Below are 9,169 nucleotides of genomic sequence, written 5' to 3'. Positions count from 1 at the left end.
TTTTTTTTTTTTTTTTTTTTTTTTTTTTTTTTTTATCAAATAAAGGAAAGACCGTGGGGGTAGCCCATGTGGCCATAGTAGCAAAACCGAAACTAGTTGTATCACATCAAAACAAAGGAACTATGACTAGATTAACATGAACGCTCAATAAAAGCGTCCCAAGCAAAAGTTAAGAAACTGTGTAAGTGTATGAGTGTATGTATAATTGTTCGTGCATGTCCGCGGTGTCTTGAACTCGGTAATGCCGTAAGTGCGTTAGGCCCAAGGAACTGCGCGGATCACTTCCCCCTGCGGCCCGGATTGAAATAATACATACGTCCACGAACGCGGCCAGTGTGTCCATCCGCCAGCGACCACCGACCACGACCATTCACGTTTCACACATCCAAGGGCTGCGTTCGGAAACGTCACCCGAGTGCACACGAGTATACTCCCTTCTCTTTCTATCTCAGCGAGTTAGAAGGAGAAGGGAGTATACCCGTGTGTACCCGGATGACGTTTCCGAACGCAGCCAAGGCTTTGTCCAGTTTAGCAGTGCTGAGCAGTGCATCTCTGATGGCTGCCTTTGAGAACGTTTCACGCTTAAAGCGGGGAGCACACACTTTTGCATAACGCATAATGCGTAAGCATAAGAAAATTGATTGGTGTATTTCCTTATGCACATGTGTATGGACCAATCAATTTTCTTATGCTTACGCATTATGCGTTATGCAGAAGTGTGTGCTCTCCGCTATATCCACACAAACTTGCATAAGCCCATAAACATAAGCATAAGAGAATTGATTGGTCCATATGCATGACCATAACGAAATAGACCAATCCGTTTCTTTATGCATATGATTATGCACCTATGCAAGTTTGTCTGGATAGACCTTAATCGACTCTCATGCGCCACGCCATAAAAATTCATTTGGACAAGCCTTTACGCTGTCGGCTGTCGTATGACGTAACGTAAGTCCGTTGTGTTTGGTCTGGAACCACCTGCGTCCTGTCAAAAGTGCTGAGTATCGCCGGTCAAAACTTCGCAATGCGAAGTGAAGACCGCGATAGCGAAAAATGGGTTTCATCGAGGACACTATCGTGATTCTCGTAACACAGGTGGAAATTCGTTTCCACTACAAAAATCAGATTTATCGATACTTCCCGAACTGATTAAGGTTATAAAGAGAGTAGTGGTGTTTCATACATGTATTTCGGAAGAATGTGAACGATTGTTTATTTCGTTATTAACGATGTTTTTAATGTAAAACGTAATATAAAATTATATAAATCTCTCTCTTAGTTGTATTTCTGAAAAGGTTTCTTGCTATACTCTCTATCAGTATTGATTCTTTGCGGATTATTAATATCTATGGATTTTTCTGCATATAACACAATGTTACATATTTATAAACGACATATTTATTTTTCTGCATATGTAACGATATTACATATTTATGAAACTGTAACTGAATTGTGAAATGTATGTATTTTTCAGAATAACACAATAAATTTCATATTGTAAAGCTTTACCATTTATTTAGTAAAATGTCGAATCTATATGTATGTTTCAATATGTTATTTGTTTTTAAAAAGAGCTTACTTGATGTAGATAGACTCTTTTCTGTACAATAGTTTCTGTTTATTTATCTCCCATATATTTCAGGTAATTTTCTTCTTAGGAGGATGGGTGTTCTTTGTGAAGAAATTATTCAGGGATTACGAAGTCCATCATAGATTAGTACAACTAATTTTCTCAACAACGTTTTCGTTATCTTGCACCATGTTTGAATTAATTATTTTTGAAATTGCCGGAGTGCTCGACTCAAGGTATCCTAAAAAATAAACTCACATTTTATCGGTTAAAAGATATAACATACTATTTTCTTTAGTTCTAGATATTTCCATTGGAATGCTGGCCTTTACATGCTTCTATTTATGGTGATAGTCCTGATCCCATTTTATATAGCATATTTTATTATCAGCAATATCAGATTTGGTATGTATTCGTTATAAATATCTTTTGTAAATTTTATTTCTGCTGTTTATTTTTGTCAAACATTTGTGTCAAATCTAATCAGTTTTTTTTTATCTGTACAGTAAGACTGAATCTAATACGGCCATTGACAGTTGTTATATATCTTTTTTATCTTTACCTGTTCTGGAAAGTGGGTGATCCTTTTCCAATACTGAGTCCCAAGAAAGGACTGTTGTCTATAGAGCAAGGTGTCAGTCGAATAGGTGTTATAGGTGTTACAGTAATGGCCCTTCTGTCGGGTTTTGGCGCTGTAAATTATCCGTACACTTCAATGGCTTATTTTATGCGTCCAGTCTCTTATGCGGATGTACAGTCCATAGAAAAACGATTATTGCAAACTATGGATATGATTATCGCAAAAAAGAAAAGAATTGCATTAGCTAGAAAAGGAGAAGCTGATGGACAAACCGAAACTCGATCTCGACTATGGGGGATGTTGGGTCCGTTAGGTGGTACAAAAGGAAATCAAGAAAGTATATATTCTCTTTAGTTTTACAACGAAGCTGTGAATACGAACCATTCTAATGATACAGTATATAATCGATTTATAGGTATCAGGCAATTACAAATCGAAGTTACTGCTTTAGAAGAGTTATCACGACAATTATTTTTGGAAGCGCATGACATACAAAATGCGAGAGAACGTCTGGAATGGGCTGCCACTTGGCAAGGAAAATATTTTAATTTCCTAGGTTATTTCTTCTCTTTATATTGTACTTGGAAGATATTCATTGTAAGTGTAATTAATTAAAAATTAAATTTTTTGTTTAATAATTCATAATTGTATTATATTTTTATAGTCTACGATTAACATAGTATTTGATCGAGTCGGCAAAAAAGATCCTGTAACCAGGGGAATCGAAATTGCGGTGCACTGGATTGGTTTCAATATCGATGTTACATTTTGGTCGCAACACATTTCTTTTTACCTCGTCGGCTGCATTGTTGTAACGTCCATACGTGGATTATTATTGACTCTGACAAAGGTATGTAAAATACATATAGTAATTATATAGCACCTTGCATAGCAATTATACATATTTTTTAATTTCTATAAAATGACCTATATATGTACTGTCGATCTTGTACAATAAACATTCTTAACATTATAAGTAAAGCAAGATACATACATATGTAGTAAAGGACATAAATATTAATGTTTTATTACTTCATCATCAGTTTTAATAACAATACTCACTACTGACTTCTGTTTCAGTTCTTCTATGCTATATCGAGCAGCAAGTCGTCAAATATTATTGTACTTATACTTGCGCAAATAATGGTAAGTATATATAATATAAAACATACATAATTCTTATTGAGTTTATTCACATTCTAAATTCTGCGTTGCTCTCATTTTCAGGGAATGTATTTTGTATCTTCTGTACTCCTTATGCGGATGAATATGCCGGCAGAATACCGCATTATAATAACGCAAGTATTAGGAGAATTGCAGTTTAATTTTTATCATAGATGGTTCGATGTTATTTTCTTGGTATCAGCGTTATCATCATTAGTGTTTTTATATCTAGCTCATAAGCACGCGCCAACGGAACGCATATAACGAAATAAAGGTACTTTTTGAGATAAATCTTATCGGTCTTATTTTACCAAGTAGTTTATTTAAAACCTACATTTGATATTTCGGTAGATAAGTTATTAAAATATGTTTAATGCTGGAAGAGAATAATAAAATTTTAAATATATGTTTCATGGCGCTGGTAACATTTTTAAGTTAAATAAATACCCTTGACATATAATAACATTTTGTTGTAATGTACCACAATAGTCTGAAATATTAATTTATTTTCAATTTTTTTATTAAATCATGAAGTAAAGAACTATAAATTACAGAGGATTTGTATCTATAGCTTTCAAAGTATTATGCAATTTAATTGACTGATTAATCTGAAAAAAAAAAGCAATTTTATTTTATACAGTTAACTAAATTGTATTTGTATTTATATTTGTTCTAAAAAACAACCATCACAGATAACTGAATAGTAATAGAAAATTGGCATTATGGTATGGATACTGAGTTGATTATGAGTAAAATCATAATTCTAATGTAATAATTCAATGGTCCATTCCTCGCCCATATTTACAGCTGGTTTACGTATCGTTAATACGTTGTTATGTGGATTATATGTAGTTTCCAATGTTGCTTTTCCCACACCTGTAAGCAATATATATTATTAATATCGATTTTTTGCAAGACTGATTTATCACACTTGAATCTGACTACTCACTGTGAGACTCCAATTGAGCAGATTTCATTCCTTGTGGTGGATTGGCTATGTCTATTCTTTCTAACCAGCTTTGTGTCTCATACGAAGCTAGTTTATCTATTAGAGTTGAAGTTATCTTATTACCGTCCAACGTTAGTCTTAAATACAAATATTTTCCATGGCGATATTCAAAACTGATTTCATCGTCAATGTATAGATTGCCGCTAGCCTTGCCATTATTATCAGCAATTATTATCAGAGTGTAAGGATCATTCCTCATAGCAACTGTACTACGTCGTATTCTCATTTTTCGTGGGACGATAGAACCACTTCTTTGGAATACAGGGATCTTGTGAATTGTTACTGGTAATTTAACGTATCCTCCTTTTTCGTAGGCTTGCATTGTATCAATATCGTACCAGGTTATTTTGCCCTCTCCTGGGAAATAAACTGCTACCTCGGTAGCACTGGACTGTAATACCGGACGTACGAGTATTGAATCGCCAAGTAGCAAATGATCGTCGATAGTAAATGTTCCCGATTCAGTTGGATAGTGTGCCCATAAAGGACGTATAACGGGATAACCGTTTACTTCGTGTTCTCTAAAGAGTGTGTACCACAATGGCAGGTAGGAGTATCGCATTCTGAGTGCTTCACGAACTATTTGAGTAACTTCCTCATTGAATGTCCATGGCTCGCGCCTTCTTGTCTCGATGTGAGAATGCTGACGGAAGAAAGGCAGCCATGTTGCGGCTTGGTACCATCTAATGAACAATTCCGAATCTGGATTCTTGAAGAAACCTCCAACATCGGCACCACAAAATGATATTCCGGATATAGCCACTGAAAGACACATAGGATAGCTTACACGAAGGTGACTCCAGTCAGCTGTATTATCGCCAGTCCACATTGCCGCGTAACGTTGTGATCCAGCGAAGAAGGATCTCGTTAAGACAAAAGGTCTCAGGGAACCGCCTGACCGACGGAATAGAGCTTCGTATGTCGAACGGATATACATATGTCCATTAATATTGTGAACGTCTCTGTGTTCCCAACCTCCATAATGGACAAGATCCTTTGGTGCCGTTATTTCAGGGCCATTGAACACACTCGGTTCGTTCATGTCATTCCAAATGTAAACGTCATTAGTGGTACCGTGGAATTTATCTAAACTGTATAATCCAGTATAATATTCGATGACTTTTGGATCGAAAAAGTCTAGATACGACGAGGCTCCCGGCCAGCACCAACCCTCGTAATCTTTTCCATCCCTGTTTTTGATGTAATAGCCCAACCTGGTAGCATCGTTATGCAAGAAGTAATTGGTGTCACGTTTAATATGAGGATCTATGATAACTACCAATTTTCTGCCTTTGGCAGTGAGATTGTGTATCATTTCAAGAGGATTTGGGAATTTACGTGGATCCCATGTAAAATATTTTTTGTTGTCAGTATATTCAATGTCAAGCCACATAACTTCTAGTGGGATATCGTGTGTGTCAAAACTTTCGGCGATCGTTGCGACATCGTCCTGATCATTATAATTCCAACGAGATTGATGGTATCCAAGTGCAAACATCTAAAAGATACATATTTTAAGAAAATATTTCATAAAAAATTAATTTTAATTTTTAATTTTTTACAATATGTATTCAACATACTTGTGGCAAAGGAGCTGTACCAGTCAAAACAATGAATTGTTTGAAAACATCAAGTGGTTTTGGACCCAGCATGAAGAATACGTCAATCACTCCAGATTCTGACATGAAATGAGCATCCACCTGAGATTTCTTAGTTGATCCAGATACGAAATTAACAATGCTTTCCACAACATTATTGTCTGCACTCGATAGAATGTCGACCCATGTTTCGGCTGTATTGTGCCAGAAAACAGCTGATGATCTCTCCTTTCTAGAATATACAAAAACAAATTTTGCGTAAACATTCTCACGAATCCTAGAGCTGTTCAACTTATTAAAATGTTCTTACCCATGAGCGTAAAGAACGGGGATGGCACCGTACAAAGCCATACGTTCATTTGTTTCATATTCAAATACATCTAGATTGTATAGTCTATATGGATCAGTCGATTTAGTTGATTGTAATGCTAGCGAATCAGCATGTTCTGGAATACCATAGGCATGTTCTGATCCGGGAAAACTAAAATCCATGGCAACAGCTTCCGGTCCATATGGTTTTGCATCGTGGTGCTCCTTGAAGTTCTCTTCCCAAGCACCAGAATCATTGTCAGCACCATCACCAGGATACGTATTATTATTATTATTATTATTTGTTTCAGCTGTTTCAGCATTTTCACCTTCTGGTCTATATAACACACAAGTAATAATATTATATTACAGACACCTTAATGCAATAATTTTATCTTCTAGCAATACTCACTTTACTGGTTTTGTACGCAAATGCTCAAATCTCATGAGACCACGGGCATTTGCCGATATCGTTAAAACACCTTGGGAATACAGTTCTACTCTAAATGGATTAATATATAAAACGGCTTTGTTATCGCCCTTGGTCACGGTTATAGTTTCAGCGGTGCTTTCCACAACATCCATCTCTACCGTTTGTGGCTGATCGTGAAGGGCATGTTCATTTTCATATCTGGGATGCAGTGGATTCTTTTCATTGATGTGCAACCGAAATGTGCTTTCTTTTAACGTGATAAGTTGGACCACATAGGTGACACCCGTATCCTTGTTAAATAAGTCTACCATGATCATCGATTCATTCTGTACAAGTTTATCCGGCAAAAGCTGATATGGCGTTTTTCCAGCCTCCATTCCTCTGCACCGTCTACAAAGAAAATAAAGATTACGTCAGCCTCTCAAATGACGTATTTTGAAGTATTTTGCAATAACAACTAATCCTTACCGGCAGAAACTGCTCTGGTCGCATCTTTTGAAGTTGTCTCTGTTGACCGCATCGGTAATGAATGGAGAACACAGTAGTATTAAAAATAGAGCCAACCTGAAACGTTTACAAAAACAAGACGATAATCAAAATCTGAACACTTGCCGCGAACACAACGGGCTACGTTCTACGTAAGTCACAGATTAAAAGGAAATATTGATAAGTCATGCTTATCGGCGTGCATTACATCGTGGTCTTTCACGTCCCAGCTGGGTAACGACCTCGGGAGGAAATCCTGCCGGAAAACGCGACCGCGCAGTGATCTGTACGGCGACGATTCGTTTATAAAACTGTACATACAATTTCACTGTAGCGTATGGCGGTCGGTGTCGCAGTCGCCCGGCGACAGATTAGATTAGATTGGCGGCCGGCGGCGCAAGGAGTTAATTGAAAAAAAAGTATTTATATCGGAAATAAGATTGCGCGGTGGGGGACACGTCAGCGGCGTATCAACGATCTGCTGGATCTGCGTGAAATCTACGTCGCGATTTTACATCGGAGAAAAATCGTGATACGTGACCGCCGCGACCGCCCAGAACAACGTCGCGGAACGAGCGACGAGCGAGTCACGTACGCCCGCGACAAATCCGTATCCTCGCGTTCGAAGGTTAAAAAGCCGAAAATAAACTTACCGAACGCATGAAGCCATGTTGAGGAAGTAACCACTAACCACTGCCGTATCGCCCTCGCATCGCATTAATTCGCGCGACATCGTGCGCGATTGATTTTACAGATGGCGCGACGAGGTATTTTTACTTACAATTAGAGGAACTCTATTTTTACTGATTAAGTTTCGCGTTAATTACTGTTAAAAAAAAGAAAAGAGCTTATAAGGCTATAGGCAGTAGTTGTAAACGATAATTCCTTCGCGTAAACGGGATTTTGTAGTAACTACCTTTTTCAAAAAAGGTAAAAAAGTCGCCAAATACACGCAATGTATTTTGTAAATTCAAAAATTCAACCTATAAGTAGTAGTATATAGCTTTAATTTCTTCTTAACAAAATTATTATATCACAAAATTATGTTGCCTAACTCAACCCAAGTGACATATATTTCAAAAAAAGATGTGAAATCTTTAAATTGCGCCAATTGCAACAATTAAGAATATATATATTGCTTCAAAAAATAATTGTTGTGCAACTACTTTTAAAAAATAAAATTCATGTGATACATAAATCTTTGTGTTCCCATTCAAGGGTCTTCCTATTTCAACCCAAGTGGTACCCCAGTAAAACAGGTACGTCGCATCTGCGTCGAATCTACGTAATACGTGGATGGAGATTCATCCACGAGTTATCCACGTAGATTCAACGTTTCTTTTTCATCGTCAAAATCGAAGAACCTTATTCGCGTGGATTCAACGTTTCTTTTCTATCGCTAAAATCGATGTACCTTATCCACGTAGATTCAACGTTTCTTATCCATCGCCAAAATCGAAGTACCTTATCCGCGTAGATTCAACGTTTCTTTTCCATCGCCAAAATCGAAGTACCTTATCCGCGTGGATTCAACGTTTCTTTTCCATCGCCAAAATCAAAGTACCTTATCCGCGTGGATTCAACGTTTCTTTTCCATCGATAAAATCAAAGTATCTCATCCGCGTAGTATCAATGTAGATTTTGCGTAGATATTTTCACTGTTCTACTGACAGATAATTTATCAATCTCAGGAGACTTGATGTTGTCAATCGCAATTAATATAGCTAAATGGAACGTTTTAATGAATAATTAATGAAAATGATAGTAAGACATTTTAAAATTAAAGAATTTTATTATGTCGTAAAAATACAAAAGTTATGTGTTATAATAATAATCAGTTTTTAAACTGAATTTGTTTCTTAAGATGATTTTTAAAAAATTATATATTTGCGCTGGTTATGACATATGTAGACTATATATAACACTTACATCAAATTAAGAAGTAGTCTACCACGTAAGGCAGTTGGCTCACGATCCAGAGGTCCCGAGTTCAAATCTCACCAAAGTAAGTGTGTTT

General features: G+C 36.7%; 3 protein-coding genes across 4 annotated transcripts in view; 1 reads left to right on the top strand and 2 right to left on the bottom strand.

The window, feature by feature from the left end:
• Positions 1–331, bottom strand: part of LOC112464800 (E3 ubiquitin-protein ligase Nedd-4) — a 17,712-nt gene extending 17,381 nt beyond the window's left edge. The window contains exon 1 of the mRNA XM_025032010.1: positions 317–331. The gene's annotated coding sequence lies outside the window, so the exon portion shown is untranslated. The remainder of the gene's footprint in view (positions 1–316) is intronic.
• Positions 332–957: 626 nt separating this feature from the next.
• LOC112464819 (Golgi pH regulator) lies at positions 958–3,608 on the top strand. The gene is made up of 8 exons (XM_025032049.1): positions 958–1,098; positions 1,646–1,809; positions 1,872–1,978; positions 2,080–2,490; positions 2,569–2,750; positions 2,818–3,003; positions 3,234–3,299; positions 3,381–3,608. Exons 1-8 carry the CDS (start codon positions 1,057–1,059, stop codon positions 3,579–3,581), a joined length of 1,359 nt encoding a protein of 452 aa, XP_024887817.1. The 5' UTR covers positions 958–1,056; the 3' UTR covers positions 3,582–3,608.
• A 211-nt stretch (positions 3,609–3,819) lies between these two features.
• LOC112464816 (neutral alpha-glucosidase AB) lies at positions 3,820–7,870 on the bottom strand. 2 transcript variants are annotated; one of them, XM_025032041.1, is made up of 7 exons: positions 7,806–7,870; positions 7,135–7,230; positions 6,646–7,056; positions 6,235–6,570; positions 5,907–6,156; positions 4,267–5,824; positions 3,820–4,193 (listed from the first exon to the last, which is right to left on the bottom strand). In XM_025032041.1, exons 1-7 carry the CDS (start codon positions 7,868–7,870, stop codon positions 4,081–4,083), a joined length of 2,829 nt encoding a protein of 942 aa, XP_024887809.1. In that variant the 3' UTR covers positions 3,820–4,080. The 2 variants fall into 2 exon arrangements, with proteins under 2 accessions (XP_024887809.1, XP_024887810.1); XM_025032042.1 differs by lacking the exon at positions 7,806–7,870 and adding an exon at positions 7,361–7,724.
• Positions 7,871–9,169: the final 1,299 nt, after the last annotated feature.

Source organism: Temnothorax curvispinosus, unplaced genomic scaffold (genome assembly GCF_003070985.1).
Source record: "Temnothorax curvispinosus isolate PA1 unplaced genomic scaffold, ASM307098v1 QBEX01014594.1, whole genome shotgun sequence".
NCBI lineage: Eukaryota > Metazoa > Arthropoda > Insecta > Hymenoptera > Formicidae > Temnothorax > Temnothorax curvispinosus.
This window is presented reverse-complemented; position numbering and strand designations above follow the sequence as displayed.

Bases quoted from the DNA above. Each gene is read 5' to 3' on its own strand.
- LOC112464819 (XM_025032049.1), top strand. From the start codon at position 1,057: ATGGGTTTCATCGAGGACACTATCGTGATTCTCGTAACACAG. The intron at 2,491-2,568 runs GTATATATTCTC...ATCGATTTATAG, and splicing joins TACAAAAGGAAATCAAGAAA to GTATCAGGCAATTACAAATC. The intron at 3,004-3,233 runs GTATGTAAAATA...CTTCTGTTTCAG, and splicing joins TATTATTGACTCTGACAAAG to TTCTTCTATGCTATATCGAG.
- LOC112464816 (XM_025032041.1), bottom strand. From the start codon at position 7,870: ATGCGATGCGAGGGCGATACGGCAGTGGTTAGTGGTTACTTCCTCAAC. The intron at 7,057-7,134 runs GTAAGGATTAGT...TTTTCTTTGTAG, and splicing joins GACCAGAGCAGTTTCTGCCG to ACGGTGCAGAGGAATGGAGG. The intron at 6,571-6,645 runs GTGAGTATTGCT...TGTGTTATATAG, and splicing joins TTGCGTACAAAACCAGTAAA to ACCAGAAGGTGAAAATGCTG.